We start from the raw sequence: 16903 nt of genomic DNA on the forward strand, positions 1-16903 counted from the left end.
CCGCGCCTCAGAGCCCGCCTGAGGGCCCGCCTCACCGCCGAACGGACACGGGGAGGGGAATGGGGAGCGGGAATGGGGAACGGGAATGGGAATGGGAATGGGGAATGGGAATGGGAATGGGAATGGGAATGGGAATGGGAATGGGGAACGGGAATGGGGAACGGGAACGGGCACGGCCGCGCCTCAGAGCCCGCCTGAGGGCCCGCCTCACCGCCTCACGGGCACGGGGAACGGGAATGGCGAGCGGGAATGGGGAACGGGAATGGGGAAAGGGAACGGGGAACGAGAATGGGGAACTGGAACGGGAACGGGGAACGGGAACGGGCACGGCCGCGCCTCAGAGCCCGCCTGAGGGCCCGCCTCACCGCCGAACGGACACGGGGAGGGGAATGGGGAACGGGAACGGGCATCGGGAACGGGGAGCGGGCACCGGGAACCGGAATGGGGAACGGGAACGGGAACGGGGAGTGGGAATGGGAACGGGGAACGGGAACGGGGAACGGGAACGGGAATGGGGAGCGGGAATGGGGAACAGCATCGGAAACGGGCACCGGGAACGGAACTGGGAAAGGGAACGGGGAACGGGAACGGAACGGGGAACGGGAACGGAACGGGGAACAGGAATGGGGAACGGGAACGGGAACGGGAATGGGAACGGGAACGGGAACGGGAATGGGAACGGTAACGGGGAGCGGGCAGGGGGAAAGAGCACCGGGAACGGAACGGGCACCGGGAACGGGCACGGGGAAAAGGGCCCTGGGAACGGGCAGGAGCTGGGAAAGGGGCTCAGCCTGGAGCAAAGGGGGATCAGGGGGGACCTTGGGCTCTGCACAACTCCCTGACAGGAGGGGACAGCCGGGGGGGATTTGGGATCGGCTCCAGGGAACAGGGACAGGAGGAGAGGGAACGGCCTCAGGCTGGGACAGGGGGGTTGAGTTTGGACAATCAGCAGAACACACACAAATGGGTCCAAACGGTGCCAGGGGATGGTGTCAAACTGGAGCTGCTGCTGCTCCTGGCAGGACGAGGAACAATGTCCATAAAGTGTAACACAAGTCCCAGCTCAACACGAGCAAGAGCTCTCCATGGAGGCTGGGCTTATCCTTATCATGGTATCCCAGACCTGTCTGTTTCGCTGCTCACTGTTTATTTATTTATTACTGTCTGTAAATTTATATATTTATTTATTACTGACTGTTTATTTCTGCCTGCTTTCCTCAGTTACTTTCCCGTTCCTATATTTGTAAGTTTACCTTGTAACTAAACCCGCTGGAGTCAGTGTTAGGGCAGTGCCAAACTGATGTAAAAGTGACATCTTTCGCTTTCATCAGGAAGAAACTTCCCAAATCGAACTGCTCCTCTGAGTAGCAGAGAAGGACATGAAGCTGGCAAACTACAGACCTTGAAAATTGTCTTAATTTGCTCCATGGAGCTCCAGCCCGGGTGCATGGCTTTTGCTGGAATAAAATTGATGAGTAAAACCCGAGGAATGAAACACTTGTGAGAAGTTTGTGATTCAAATACAATTGATSTCAGTACCACAAGCCCATGCCCTCTTCACCAGAGATCATGCAACAGAGAAACCATGTCCAGAGAGAAAGAAAATCTTTGTTTCTTTTCCAAAAGAGACTTAGTCCCCCTTAATTACCTTGTTCATTGATGAACTTTCCTCCTGCTGTCTGTAAGAAAGTCACACAAATTGTCCAGAACAGGAGGCAGGCTGAGTTGTGCCAATGTGGCACAAAACCGCAGAAGAGTCTTGATATAAAACCCAGTAGTAACCAGTTGGATTTCCATAGTAAAATAAAATTACAAGCCTGACATTGTGTCAACAGAAGACAATACAAAACATCTCAGCATCCAGCAGGAAAGGAGTAAAACACAGTATAATGCGTGCAGAAATATACAGAGAGCACTTGCACTAGTATAAAAATATCCACAGTCCTCAGACAAATGTGAATCGGTACAAAATAATTCCAAGAACATGTTTACAAAAGGACGTGTTGATATAAAACAGTAAAACCGGGTTGCCCCCTCTCCCAGCCTCATGCACAGCACACACAGAMAGTCCATGGAAGGGCCACAGGAGCCGAGAGGGAGCAGAGCCCTGAGCTGCCTTTTGAACCTCCCAAGTCCACAGGTGATGCACAGAAACAAAACCAAAGGGAAAAATCCACCCTCGGMGATTTTAGGGCTTGTTCTTTCCCCAGCAGTTCTTTCCTGATCCTTCAGGACTCAGCAGAGTCAGGAGCTGGTGTGGGTAAGTGCTTGGTGGCCCTGGCGATGGGGGGACAGCAGCAGAGGGACAWCTGTGCACAGGAGGTGACAGCAGAGAGGACAGGGACAGGCTCAGCAAGGACAGGGCGTGTAAGGAGCTCAGGGAACAGCTGATCCCAGCTCCACCACCGTGAAACCCTTCAGAAAAACAAACAAGCACCGAGATCCCCCATTCCCCACGGCTGCAGAGCAAACCCAGAGCATCTCAAGAGTGGGAAAAAGCAGGGCTGGGGAATGGAAGCCTGAGTTTGGGAGAAATGGAGCTTGGCCGGTGGGTGAGCTTTGCACAAACCCTCCCGAGCACTCTTGCCTCCCCCAGAACAGGTCCTGCCAGTCTGGAATGTCCACAAAGTCACTCTGCTCCTGCAGGGCGAAAGCTGCTCCAACCTTCAGCTCCCACAACTGAGCAACTTCCTCTCCGTGAAGGCAGAGCTTCACACCTTCACCTTGGGTGCAGATTTCTGTGCCACCAGCACAGATTTCGGTGCCATGGGTGCAGATGCCACCAATGCAGATTTCTGTGCCATGGCTGCAGATTTCTGTGCCATGGGTGCAGATTTCTGTGCCATGGGTGCAGATTTCTGTGCCACCAGTGCAGATTTCTGTGCCACCAGTGCAGGAGATGCCCGGCAGAGCGTGCAGCACAGCAGGCAGGGCTGGAGGAGCAGGAGCAGGGGGCTGAGCATCCTTAAGGCCTCCAGGGTTTTGCTGGCAGGGTGTTTGTGTCCCCAGCCTCAGGTGAACACAAGCAGCAGCACCCGTGGCTCTTTTTTGGCAGCTTGGCTTGCCCTCCTCCCGGCGGGCGAGCTCCTCGGTCACTCTGTGAGCTCTGCACACAGTCACAGTTTCCATAGAAACAGCACTTGAAAGCTCCATTAATTCTCCCCGTGGTCTTCTTCCACCCAGGCCACGATTTTCCCCTCCCAGCCAGGAATGATGTCATCGTCATGGAACACCTACAAAATAAAATAAAATAAAATGAGGGAGTTTAGTCATGTCTGGAGTCTGGATAGCTCTGCTCTGCATCAGGGGCATTAAATTAAATCCTAGCTCAGATTTCCCTAAGCAGCCCAGGGAACACAGACATGGAATGATGGCTGAGGTATGAGTCACATTTGCAGGTTYTGGGTAAAAAACAGACCAGGCCTCTTTAACCAATGAATATCAGCATTATTATTGGCTTTTCTTTTTGACAGAAAAGGTAAAATAAAGATAGGAAACTTGGCTTTTCTGAGCCAGGCTACAACCTCCACTTGCTGCTGCTGCCTGTTCCCAGAGAGGGTGACCCTTTGCCCTTGTCTTAATCAATTTGTGAYGAAAGAGCTGTCCCAAAAACCTGTAATGAATTCAACCCACAGCAACATCAGCCTGATCCTGAACAGGGCTGAACTGTAAAAATGATGCCATGAGAACAAATCTCTCTGAAAAACCTTTAGGAGTCTATTTTTAATACAGGGTTTTCCTTCACAACAGGTTTTATATAGGCCCTGGTAGGGCCAGAAGTGCAATTTGGATTTTTCTGTGTCCCCTGAGCTGTGTCCCAGAGTGGCTTTGCCCAAGCACTCCCAGGCAGTTGCAGTCATATCCCTGAGGATGAAAACYTCCCACTTTAGCACAAGAGGAGCTTAATCTGCATCTGGAAAAACAGACAGTTTGTTTTGGGGAAATATCCAGTATTTCATTTGTTTCAAAGTGAGGTGACCATGGTCTCCAAAGCTCAGTCCCACACTTGCCTCCTCCTTCACTGTGCCAAACTCTGGATCCAGGGCTTTGAAGTGGTACCGGTGGGTTCCCTCCCGATCGATGGCTGCCTTGAAATCCTTCAGAGTCACTTCCCCTAACCTGCGAGGGAAAACAAATACAGAAACAAAATACAGAAACAAAATACAGAAACAAAGCTCAGGGACTGCTTCAGGTAATTCTCCACACCAATGGCATGAAGTCCAGTTAGGCACAGCAAAYCTGTGCTGGCTGGGAGCRTCCCCAGAAAAGCAGAGGGRTGTTTTTAGGGGCACAGGAGGGTCRGGAAGGGCTGGCCTCACCTCTTTGGTATGCTGACCATGAAGGGGGTGAGGGAGCGGTCGGTGAAGTACAACACTTTGGTGCAGGCACTGGTGCTCATCACGGGTGTGCTCTGAGAGTGAGGCAGCTCTGTGAAGCATCACTGATTAGCATCCCTTATCACCACCATCCCTCCCCAGCTCCCCGTTCCTGCTGGCCAGGATGGATGGTGGTGCGTGGATTTTAATTTGCTCTTTGTGTTTCTCTCCCTGGCTTTGCCTTGTTTCCTGCTTCCCCACCAAGAGCTGAAGCAGAGGAACCGAGGGGCTCCACAGTTTTAAGGCTCTTTTTATGCAGGAAATACTCTGGAAATGTGCTGTTAAAGAAGACAGCTCAGTTCTGTGGGTGTGAAAGGCAGTAAACACTGTGCAGGGAACAGGGAACCTTTCTCTGCCCCCACTAGATGGTGCAAAGCAGCAGCCAAGCTGGAATCACATCCCTTTTCCTGTGGAATTCTGTGGTTATTTGCACTGCAGCACTGACTCCCTCTGAGATGGTGCTCTACAAACAAACAGCCACGAACGTGTCCCCTCCCCTCTGCAGCGAGCTTTGATCCAGTGGATCAGAGTGCAGGTGAAGCTGGAGGGGGCAGATTCCCCAGGGGATTCTGTGCCAGGGAGCTGAGCAATGGATCTGGCAGCACAACAGCGGGATCTGCACGGCACTTACTGGATTTGGGGGGCCACGAGTCCCTGCACTCGTTGGTGGCTCTGCTTGCTGGTGATTTCCCCCGGCCCTGGGGTGCAAAGGAATGAGGACAAAGAGTCATTGCCCATCCAGATCCCTCTGGGTGCTGGGAGGGGAAGGAGCAGAGAGCCCCGGGAAGCCTTTACCCTCCTCTCCTGCCTCTTGTGCGTCTCCAGGCGGTGCAGGCGCTCCATGAGGCTGGAGATGCCCTGCTCCAGGCTGTCGATGGTGTGGTGCTGCGGGTCGTGGCCGCTGAAGCTGTTCCTGAGGCTGCGCAGGGCATCCCGGACCAGCTGCAGGTCATTGCTCTGCCCAAACATCCTGGGTGAGAGCAGCCCATCTGCCCTTCCCCAGCACGGGAAAATCTCTCTGTACAAGGTAAAGGGTTCCAGGGTATCTGGCTGGGTGCACTTACCCCTCGGTGGGCTGTGGGAGCAGCTCCTTTTCCTGCAGTCTGGAGGAAACCATTGCTCTGGGCACTGTGGCTGCTGTAAGCCATCACCTGGGCAGAGGTGCAAACAAGAGTGGGAGTGTCAGAACCTCCCCAAAAATCCCAATTTATGCACTTCAAAATGAGAGGGAATGAGAGCTTTCCACATCAGTGATGTAACTCTGATCTTCTCCCCAACAAAGACACTCCCTAAAGTGTGCAGAGAGTTCTGTAGGTCACAGCACAGAGCTGATTCCTCACATAAAGGTGGAAAAAGGGGGCAGAGTCTGACAGGGGTTTGCTGCTGCATCAGAGGGCTCTGTGGTGAGTACAGTCAGTGTTCAGGGACAGGTTTTGGGATTGGCCTTTCCCAAATATTCAATACCAGGGCCAGCAGGAAAATGAGGAGGAAAATTGAGCTGTGATCTGACCGTTGGGGATTCTGAGCTGAGAGGCTGAGCTGGAGTGCTCAGTGCTGGGATTTTGGCAAGCTGGGTGTCCTGTGGGCTCTGCCAGCTGCCTGCCTTGGTCAGGGCTCTGGGATGAAGGGGAAGGCTCTGGAAATGGGTGCCTACAGGGTGCTGGACCAACCTCACCCCACGTGTGGACCAAAGCTCCCATACCTCCTCAGCATCTCTCTTCATGCAGTGAGCCAGCAGAGCCTCCTTGTGCTCCAGCTCCCGCTCCAAATCCACCTGTGGAGGTGCACAGAGGAGTCAACACCGATGGAACCCTCAGAGCAGCTCCCAGAGCAGCTCCCAGAGCAGCCCAGCTCTCCCTACCTGCTGGTAGCTGGCCTCGGAGAGCTGCCTGAGCATTTCATCCAGTTTGCTCTGGTGCTGCTGCAGGTGCCGATCCTTCTGGCACAGCTCCTTCTGCAACAGAGAGCCAGAAAATCAGCAGGGCACTGACAGAGGCTCAGTCCCCTTCCCACTTAGGGGAAAATCCTGTCACTGCCAGGATCAGGGGCCTTGCACAGGGTGTGCTTTGCCAGGTGTTAGAGCTGAGTGTCAGAGGGGTTTTTTACAAGATCCATCAGGTTTTTATTGCTCCAAACATTGGCCAAACATCCACTGCTGAGGCCTCACAGCTGTCCCAGAGGACACAAATTCCCGAGTGTCAGAGGACAGTGAGGTCACCCAACCTCATCTGCACATGTGTTGGACACTCAGCAGCCACCACCAAAACCCACAGCAATGAAAGATTTATAAGAACTGTGGGGAAGGCAAAGAACATCTCCCTACAAACACCCCTGGCTCCTGCAGCCCATTCCCAGGGGTTTTGCTCCAGCAATCCCAGATGTGTTTATTCCAGCAATCCCAGAGGTGTTTGCTGCAGCAATCCCATTCCCAGGGGTGTTTAATCCAGCAATCCCATTCCCAGGGATGTTTGCTCCAGCAATCCCATTCCCAGAGGTTTTTTTTCCAGCAATCCCATTCCCAGATGTGTTTAATCCAGCAATCCCATTTTTAGGGGTTTTTTTCCAGCAATCCCATTTCCAGATGTGTTTAATCCAGCAATCCCATTCCCAGGGTTTTTTTTCCAGCAATCCCATTCCCAAGGATGTTTGCTGCAGCAATCCCATTCCCAGGGGTTTTGGCCCAGCAATCCCAGATGTGTTTAATCCAGCAATCCCAGAGGTGTTTGCTGCAGCAATCCCATTCACAGGGGTTTTTTTCCAGCAATCCCATTCCCAGATGTGTTTAATCCAGCAATCCCAGAGGTGTTTGCTGCAGCAATTCCATTCCCAAAGCTGAAGAAACCTTCCCCAGCCCCAGGGAAGAGGTTCCTTTACTTTGTACTCTGCCAGGAGCCGGTTCCTCTCCTCAACCTTCCTCTGGAGGTCAACCTGCAGGAATAACACCCCGGGGTGAGGCAGAGATTCCCAGAGAGTGAAAATCTCTGCCCTTTGCGCCAAAGGGGGAGCAGACACCTGCAGGGGTCAAGGGAGCTGCAGTTTGGGGTGGACAGGGACTCTGCACAGGGCAGGAGTGAGGAGGGACAAATGCAGCAGCTCTGAAAACATCAGGGAAAGCTCCTCCCTGTCCCAGCTGAAGGTCCTGGAGGGCAGGAAATGGGAGTGAAGGTCAGGAATGTCCATCCCCACAGCTGGCCAGCACACTGTGAGCAGCTTTGGCTGTTTGTTCCCTATCCCACGACCCCAAAATCATTTCTGCACCCCTCAGGGCCACCACCCTGCGGCCAAAGCCACCCCGGAGCCGTGACTCACGTTCTGGTTGTGCAGCTCCTCCTTGTCCATGTTGGCTCGGAGCAGCTCCTGCTTGAGCTGCAGCACAGCAGCGTCCTGCTGGATCAGCCTCTGCTGCAGGGCATCCTAGGGACAGGAAAACTGTGCAGGATGGGGCAGAGAGGGCAGAGACCTCCCCAAAGAGCCAGCAACCCCGGGCAGGGGTCAAAACACCCTGGAACCCCACGGGCTCTCAGCCCTCCTGCCTCTCTCTTCCCCAAAATTTATAATCCTGCCAACATTTTGGCCACCAGGACAGAAGAATTTAGGTTTCACCCTGAATTTCCAGCACAGCAGTGATGGACAGGCTGTCAGGGAAGGCAGCAGCACCGTGCCCTGATCCAGAGGGCACCGAGAGGGCAGCGCCAGCCCAGGACACGAGGAGCCTTAAGCCCTGACAGTGACCCAGTTGTGCAGTGAAATCCTCTCTGCAGAGGTTCAAGTCAGCACTAATTCTGCACCTTTCACTCAGCCCGGGGAGCAGAGCTCCACCTTGGCTAAAAATACCCTGTGAGGAGGGGATGAGCAGCCAGCACCGCCCCAGAGGCACAAACTGAGTGATTTCTGGGGATGGACACCTCAGGCTGTTTCTCCTGTGCTGTAGGAATGAGTTCACTGGGCCAATGTTACCAGGGGTGTGCTCCGAGAGGCAGGAGGGAATAAAAGAGCAAAAAACCCAAGCAATTTATGCCTCGTTTTGTTTAGAAGAAACAGGGGGGAAAACCTTAAAGAGGGGATATTTGACCACAATCCTACAGACAGCAAAAAAAACCTGGAAACCCAGCTCCTTGTGCCTGCCTAAAAATTCAGAAATAAACCTGTGGTTTATCTCAGAAATAAATTCATAATAATATTCATAATAATAAATTCATAATAATATTATTCAGAAATAAACCACAGGATCCCCCACCTCCAAGCCCCCTAATGCTCCTCCTTCCACAATCTGAGGTTCCTCAGAGGTGAATGTTTGCTGCTGGCCCTACTCATCTGCAGCCCCACTGTTTATTTTTGATGAAATGTCCCTTTCTCACCTTTATTCCCTGGAGGTTCCGAGCTTCTTGTTTGTATTTCAGCAGCTCCTTCTGCAAATGCAACACAATCTGATTAAATGGCACTTTGTCACCCCTTCAGAACCCAAAATTGATGTTTTCTGCTGCAGGAGGGAGCACACCCCACAATCTCCAACAGATCCAAGAGCAGGACAGGCTCTGAGCAATTTTAATGAGTTACAAATATACCAAAAGCTGAGGAAAAAAAATATATCCTAGGCCCTCAAATCTGCTCTTCAGGACAACATCAAACACTTCTCCCAGCATCAGAACTGCTCCCAAACCTGGAGCCCTAACAGAATAATCCCCATTTCATCCATCATATTATCCACTCTGCCCCATCCTCACCCCAAAAATTTTCCCCCAAAAGTCAAGTGAAACAATCTGCAAAGCCTCTCTTTCCCCTCCATCTGTCCCCCTCTAACCTTCAGATCTTGATTTTCTTCCACGCTCTGGTCCAGGCGGCTCCGGATGATGATCTGGAGCAGAATTTCAGCGTTATTATGGCACAGCAGGGGCAGCACAGTGCAAAAATCAGCCGGAGCAGGGGAATTTGGGTACAGGAATGTGCTCACCAGCTGCTCCTCGGGGCAGGCCCCACGCTCAGAAAGCTCAAAGGAGCCTTCCTGCTCATCCTCAGGTAAAGATCCATTGAGCAGCAAAGCCTGGGGAGAGAAAGGATTTAAAAAAAAATTAAAAAAAAAAAATCTCCTTTTCAGAGATTTCAAAGGGAAATAGGTGAGTGGCAGCTCTGGCCAGCAGTCACTCCTGCCAACAACCCCCAAGCAGCTTCATTTCCCATTTCTGCTGATTTATTCCCCTCAAAAATGAGTGGGTTTGTTTTGTTTTGTTTTGTTGTTTTTTTTTCAGGAATGAACAAGAAGATTTATCCCCTGAAACAGCTCTCTCCATGTTCTCCCCCAGAAAGAACCAAACAAGGACAACTCAGATTTCCAGGGAGTGAAACCTCAGCTTTAGCACCTTATAGGGTGTGTGTGCATCAGATCCCCAACATTTCAACCAAACTCTCACGAACTGGAGCCTCTTAATTATTGAGTAAGAGAAGGAAAACCAATGAATCAAATCTAATTTCAAATCAGCTGCCTCTCCCCACTCCCAGGGGATGAGTGAGGGGCAGCAGTGCCAGTCCCTCCTCTCCCTGTGGGCACAAAATGCTGCCAGATTTTACCAGTGAACCAAGGAATTTTAATTTTTTTTTTTGGTGACTCTTTTGTGTCCTGCCCATTGTCCCTGGGGAGAGTGCCCGCCCAGCTGCCTGTGCTCCTCACACAATCTCTGCTTTGTTTACTGCCACATAAATATTTACAATCCAAAGCCACTGTGGTTCCCAGCACAAACAGAAAGGGATATTCCTGAGAGAGTTCAGAGCCTTCACCATATGGATCAGGAGCTCAATTCCCCAGGCACAGCCAAACACACCCTGGGCTGAGGAACAGCGAGGGAAAGGTCCCAAAAATCCAAAATTGTGGTCAGAATGAACCAAATATGAAGGTTCAGCCAAGCTCATGGAATGGCTGATGCAGGGCTGGGTGACCCTGGAAAAAAAAAAACAACTGTCTAAACAGAAGAAACTCCCACCTGCAAACCCGAAATCATCTTTTTGGCCTCCTCCATTTCCTTTTCCAGGTGGTCCTGCTGTTCCAGCAGCTGCTCCTCCCATGAGTTCTCCAGGTAGGATGCAGAGGTCCCCGCCTGCCACTCGGGCTGGAAGTGGCAATCGGATTCTTCTGCAAGAGAGAGGAGCTGGCTGTGCTCACAGCAGATCAGGTCCTCTGATCACAAACATTTCTGCCTCATTCTTCAGGCAAACAGAATTTTCCTGAAGAAATTTTATCCCAGATAACTTTGATTCAGGGAGATTTCTGAGCACAGTGTGTGTGACAGAGGGGTTGGCAGAGGGTCCCTCAGTGGCACAGAGTGCCCCAAGGACACGCTGCAGACAGCATTAAACAATCCCAGTCCCTGGGGAGCTCTTCAGTGAGTTTATCACACACAATTCCAGAGCTTTACCTGTTTTAGTCTCTGTTTCTTCAGCCTGGAGGATCACGAGCCTCTCCTTCTCCTCGGAGGGGGCTACGGTGGATTCGCTCTTGGCGCTGTGGACAGGGCTGGGGGATGTCAGGCTGCAGGGCGAGGAAGGAACAGCTCTTTTAGATCAAGGTAATGTTGATCAGCCCCATTTTTCAACAAGTATTTCTCCATATTCACTTTTATCTAAGAATTATCTGCAACCTGGGTATGAAATGTTTTGAATTCAGACTCTCTTTGAATTGGGGTATGACCACCCTCTAAAGTAATTTACTGACAACCTTCTGCTGGACAAAAAACCACCTTGGTTTCATCTCTTGCTCCAGAGCTCTCAGGAGAATCACTTCAACTTGAAATCCCAATATTTTTGGGAGTCAGACTCCACTCACTTGTGTTCTTCGACTAAAACTTCTTGGAAGGGCCCACATATTTTGTCAGGAGCCCTCTCAGCTGACTGGGAGGTTCAAGCAATCTTTCTCTGAGAAATTCTTCCTAAGTGCATCACCCAGACAACATCAAAAGGTGGCTGAAGCTCACTGACCTATTCAATGCACCCCGAAAGTCGCAGGAATGAAATCCTTGCAAGTGCGAGCAGGAGTTAATTTTTCATTCTCCCCCAACACAGAAACAAAGGGCAGAGAACAAAAAGAAGAACAGTGTGGAAATAATAGAATAGGTTTAGAAAAATGAGAGGCTTCAGCAGCTCCCTGCCTGCATCTTCCCAGCACTGCTGCTCCGTCTCCCACAGCTCCCACAGAATGGGAAAAGCCCCGCAATAGAGATGGAAATGACTCCCTGCCCCTGCCTGCCCCACTCCCACGGCCAGGGCAAGCCTCTCCTCATTTAAATCACAGACCTGAGGCCAGGTTTTTGTGGTCCAGGCTTCCCCCATGTTAAAGGGAAGATAAAGAAAAACTGTTTTCCAATAGAAATCTCCAGCAGGGACAGTACCTGTCCTTTCAGGTGAGTGCATGATGGTTAAAAGGGATCCAGGTCACCTGGCTTTGCTCCAGGATTCCTCTCCAGGAATCCCAAATCCATCACAGCAGTCCCTCATCAGAAATATTTTTTTATGTAACATTTGTAATCAGCCCCTGCTCTTTGCTGATTGGGAGCACGGCATAAAATTATGGTTGTTTTTTTTTTTTTAAAAAATCATGTTTATTATTTGATTCGCCAGTTCTGCGGGGATTGCATTATGCAACAAGGGCCAGAGGAAAGGATGGAACTTTCACACACCACAGATGCCAGCAGGAAGCCCAGCTGGTCGAACATGGCCAGCAGCTCCGGGAGGGATTTTTGCTTCCTTCTAGGAACAGCTCTCAGTATTCCCTCCCTTCCCTGCTCAGCTGATTCTCTGAACCTGCCCTCACCCTAAGGCACTGCTGGTTCTCATCCATGCAAAAGCTGTCCCAGAAAAACACCACCAGCCACCGGTGGGGGAGAGGGTGGCGAAATGGGGACTGGGAAGAAGGAGCAGGATGAAAAACAAGGATGTGAGCCTGGCAATAACATCCCCCTCTTCCAAAATCTGCTTCTCCCGGCGCTGCATCCCCAGCACAAACCCGACATAAACACCGACACTTTTACATTTCCTGAGGAATTCCCGCCTGCCCAAACCCTTCCCAGGCAGTTTTCCCATCCCAAAAGGGTTCACCGAGCATCCACAGCCACCTCCCAAACATTCCAAACAGCGGCAGAGCCAGAGGCAGCTGAAGCAGCAGCACAGGTCAGGCTGCTTTATGCATCACCAAATTAACGCTGGAAACGCTTCCCCAGGTTCTGTATCAGTCAAAGCCATCGGAAAATGAAATCCCCACTGATGCAATTCCTTCAAAAGTACCCAGCAACGCACGATTGAGGCGTGCAGAAATGAGGGCTGGGGAATGAACGCTTTCCAAGAGAGATTGCTGATGCAAACTGCTCCACTTTATTCCTTCCACCGCTTGGTTCCTTAACCCACATCCTGCATCCCCCGAGCCCCAGCTCCTCCAGCACGGCCGTGGCTTTAGGGCAGAGAGCCTCAGCGCCGCCTGAATTCCCCCAATTTCCATTCCCAACCCCATCCCTGCTGTTCCCAAGGACAATGGCAACAACAATCGCTCACCATTTGACCTGCTTCCCTCCCATGATCCCACTTTAACCTCTCGCCTCACAGAATGCGCGTCCCGGCGAGCCGCAGGATGCCGGCTCCGCTCATGCCTCGCTCCCTTTCACATGCTCAGGGTTCACTGGAGAGACATCGCCGGCTCCTGGCAAACTACGGGAGAGCCAGAATGCTGAACGGATTCCCGGCAGAAGCGACACACGGGGGAAAAAATAAACCGACTCAGGGTCTTCAATGCGCAGCCCCCGGCAGTGGGGTCGGTCCCGGAGTCAGGGGGTTCTGCAGCCCGGCTCTGGCTCCTGCAGGGTTTCCTCGGGGGTTATTTGTCTCCCGCTGGTGCATTTTGGTCAGCGGCACAGCCGGTGGTTTCCATCGCTCGGCTGCGGGGCTGCTCCTCATCCCATGGTGCGTCCCCGGGAGCGGAGCAGCGGCGGAGGAGCGGCCGGGAAAGGCAGAGCTGCTGCCCCCGGGCTCCCTGCGCTTCCCGGGGATGAGAGCCCTTCCCCGGCAGCTCCAGGCACGGCTCCCGCTCCCTCCTGCTGTCACACGGGCTGTGCAGGCACAGCCTTTCTCCGAGATGCTTGGCTCAGGGGTGGGGGAGGGAATGCTGCTGGAAGGGGAGGGGATAGGGAGAGGGATGGGTGAGGGGCTCGGCGGCCTGGGAATCATCTGATTTTGGCAAATTTTTTCCATGAATCATTTCGGCTGCCTGCGCTTATTGGAGCTGCCGTCCCTGGGAATTGTGCGAGGAGGAAGGAGCTGCTGCAGGGCCGGGGATGCTGCCCTGGGACACCAAAGCAGCAGGGGCTGATGGAGGGGGGCGGCTGAATTCACAACCGCATCTCTCACTGATTAAAAAAAGCATCTCGTTTCTGCCAGCCAGCTCTCCTGACTGAGCTAAGCACATTTCTCCCTGCCAGGGAARGGGAAGCATCTYGTTTTCATCACRCAGAATTGTGTCRGCACTGACACCYCAGGAGMTGGAGGGGCACAGAGCCCCCCATTTTTGATCAGTTGGGCAAAAATCCTCGCTGTGTTCTGCCCTATCAGCAATAACATCCGCATCGCATCGTGATCAGAGAATTCATAACATTTGGCGGAAAAAAAAACCAAAACCAAAAACCATTGCAAAATTATTTAAGATTTGCAGAGAAATTTCTGTTTACCACCAAAATACAAGCAAAGAGCAGCCACCTGATGATCCCTGATAGGGAAGAAAATCCATCAAATATTCCAGCTCCCTTTAAAGAGGAGGATGAGAGCCGGGAGCAGAATGTGGCACTCTGAATTCCCGGTCAGTGCCGAGGTGCTGTGACATTCCCCATGAATTGCTGCTGCCAAGAGCAGGATTTTGCACCCCTTGAAGCAGCCCGGCCTCAAAGCACGCTGCTGACATCATGTGGAGGCAGCGGTCCAGCAGCAGCTCAGAGCCCCAAACTCCTCCCAAAGTCTATTTATAAACACAGAATTGGGGTATAAACAAAAACTCGGGTGGTTTTCTCCTCTGTCGGGTCGAGCTGCTTTAATTTCCACGTACGCAGAGAATTATTGGAGCTGTGGAGCGTAAAAATGGGCCTGAGAAATGCTGGGGAAAGGTCCTGCCTGCTGGGAGGCTGTCAGCAGCGATCTGTGCTTGGCAAATGAGTCCTCACTCCCACAGAAATTGGAGGGAGGCACTCAGGGAACGGCCCAGGCAGGAGAAGGACATGGAAAAGCAGAATTGGGGCTTTCAGGGGGAGCAGGGAACCCTGAATCAGCAGCTCTGCCCTCTGGATGAGATGAACTGGAGCACAGCTCTGATCCACAGGGAGCTCCAGTGTGCTCAGTAACACAGATCCTGCTCTTCCAAGTCATTTCTGTTCTCTGGGGGGAAAGGGAGCGGCTTCCCTTTACTACAAACCTCTCCATGCTGGATCAGCTCCCACACTGGAGGGCTTTTCTCCCAAAAAGCCCTTTTTTTGTCTCTCTCCTCTCTCCACGAAAAAAAAACAACAAAAAAAACACTTCACGTCGATTCCTCCTCCAGATCAGCCCCTTTTCCATCAGAACCGACCAGATTTTGGTGAGAAGAACGGGCATTTTGGGGAATGCCAGGCAAATTACACAGCTTGGCATGAAAATTCCTCACCTGGAAGGGTGAGGGTCCAGTGGCACGTTCTGCTGGCCCTCGTACTGCTGCACCAGGGCTCGGACACTCCAGTAGGGATTCTCGATCTCCTCGTCCATGCTGCTGTTCCTGGAGGGGACAATCACAAAATGAGGGGAAACTCAGCTGGTGGCAACAGGAATTTTCCTGGCAGGGATCCCCATCTTGGTGGTGTTAAGGAAAAAAAGAGGCAAGTAGGCCTTGATGTTTTAAATTCGTCCCTAATTTTGTGACAAATCCAAAAAGCTCTGGGAAGGCGAGGAAAAGAGCAAAATTTGCAAACAGCGTGATTTTTTCAGCAAGAGCTGAAAGTTGTTCAGCTTTCCTGAAGAACTCCAAAGGCCTTTTCCAGGGAAATCTTTAACATTTAATTTTTTTGATAAAATCTGCCATTTCAGCCTTGTGTCTGGACTGTTCCAGGGGTGCTCCCTTGAGCCAATATCAAATGGGCAAATGACCTTCAGCAGTGAAAACGAAACCCTGCACAGCCCCAGCACCTGCTCCAGCTAAATGTCACCGCTGTGATTGTCATTGTCACCCACACAGCACCTCTGACAAAGGGAAAATGGGGTTTTTAGAACAATTCCCTGTGGGATTCCTTCAGCAACCCCAGAACTCTGGGTGCAGCACTGGGATGAGCCAGGATGGATTGGTACAAAATCCCCAGTTCTGGGAATAAAAGCTTCCAGAGCTGTGCCCAAAACTCGATTTTTGGCGTGAGAACATTCCCAAGGAGTGGCACAGCTCCCTCTGCCCGGGCCAGAACTCCCTGTTCTTTTCCAGGGACACAAAGAGAGCCCCAGCTGGGATTTTGCTGTAAAACCTGAGCAGAACTTGGGGTGGCTGCAGGGCCAGGTCGGTGCCCACGCTGAGAGGGCATTTCTGAGGTGTTTTTTTGCACCACAGGAGCGTCCTCATGCCAGGAATTTCAGGATAAAGATGGATTTATTTAAAAAGAAACCATGCTTGAGTGTTAGTGCAGCCCAGCCCTGCATGTTGCCTTAAACAGGGCTCACCTGAAAGAGGCCAAAGTTAAGGGAATAAAAACAGACAAATTTAATAAAGGCCTGCACATTCAGGGCAGACAAAGCCTTCTCCTGAGGCTACACCCAAAATGARCCCYGAGTSATGAGATCTTCCCCTTTTRTAAGTTCTGTCTCATTCACATATTGAGCCCMAATTCTCCAATTCTGCCTTCAGGYGATGATGCCAACCCCCCAAATTTGCTGCCCCCATTCTCCCCARTATTTTGGGGCYCTGAGCAGTGAGGTGCCCTTAWATTYCAGGCCSAGAGAGGAATTGTTTTGTCTAARGATGTGAGAGCACCTTTAGCGCTGTGCACCGGAAAAAGCACAAAAACACAAAATTAGGAAAACACAGAAGCTAAAAAGCCTCATGGCCAGCAGAGAAAAGCCCCTCACCTGTGTCTGTGCCTGAACACATCCCGGCCAGACTGTTGGACATCCTGCCGGACATCAGCCAGAGCAGCCACTGCCCCTTGTGCCACAGCAGCGGCCGAACGGGGCCGGAGATTGGGCACTGCCCACCCTCTGCCCCCCGAGCCGGGGGTGCCAGCCCTGCCWGAGCCCGGTTTRAAGTGAGCAGCCAAGGCCAGGATCAGCCTCATGGTGGATTTCAAGTTGCCATCCACAATATCTGCAAAAGGAAAATCATTTGGTCGTTATTGTGAGATGAAAAAGCAGCTCAGCTCTGGGGGTGCAGGACCCCACAAAACCCCTGCCACCTCCACAGCCCCAAACCTCCCCTTTATGGCCATTCCCAGCACTTAATTACCCAACAGATAATTAGTGGATGCTCACTCAGAAGCAGAGCGGTCCCTGAGCTCTAA

The 16903-nt window shown here is 51.9% G+C and overlaps 1 protein-coding gene across 2 annotated transcripts; it reads right to left on the minus strand.

Annotated features, from left to right (window-relative positions):
* Positions 1 to 2786: 2786 nt before the first annotated feature.
* Positions 2787 to 16706, minus strand: DIXDC1 (DIX domain containing 1). 2 transcript variants are annotated; one of them, XM_057386128.1, is made up of 17 exons: positions 16476 to 16706; positions 15037 to 15144; positions 10784 to 10896; positions 10352 to 10500; positions 9328 to 9417; positions 9178 to 9231; positions 8735 to 8785; positions 7686 to 7790; positions 7251 to 7304; positions 6238 to 6330; positions 6079 to 6150; positions 5441 to 5527; positions 5172 to 5333; positions 5008 to 5074; positions 4320 to 4428; positions 4011 to 4119; positions 2787 to 3233 (listed from the first exon to the last, which is right to left on the minus strand). In XM_057386128.1, the coding sequence occupies exons 1-17, from the start codon at positions 16679 to 16681 to the stop codon at positions 3153 to 3155; spliced, it is 1710 nt and encodes a 569-aa protein (XP_057242111.1). In that variant the 5' UTR covers positions 16682 to 16706; the 3' UTR covers positions 2787 to 3152. The 2 variants fall into 2 exon arrangements, with proteins under 2 accessions (XP_057242111.1, XP_057242112.1); XM_057386129.1 differs by lacking the exons at positions 15037 to 15144; positions 16476 to 16706 and adding an exon at positions 12909 to 13806.
* Positions 16707 to 16903: the final 197 nt, after the last annotated feature.

Source organism: Malurus melanocephalus, unplaced genomic scaffold, assembly GCF_030028575.1.
Source record: "Malurus melanocephalus ecotype Western Australia unplaced genomic scaffold, MMel_1.1 scaffold_917, whole genome shotgun sequence".
NCBI classification, from domain to species: Eukaryota; Metazoa; Chordata; class Aves; order Passeriformes; family Maluridae; genus Malurus; species Malurus melanocephalus.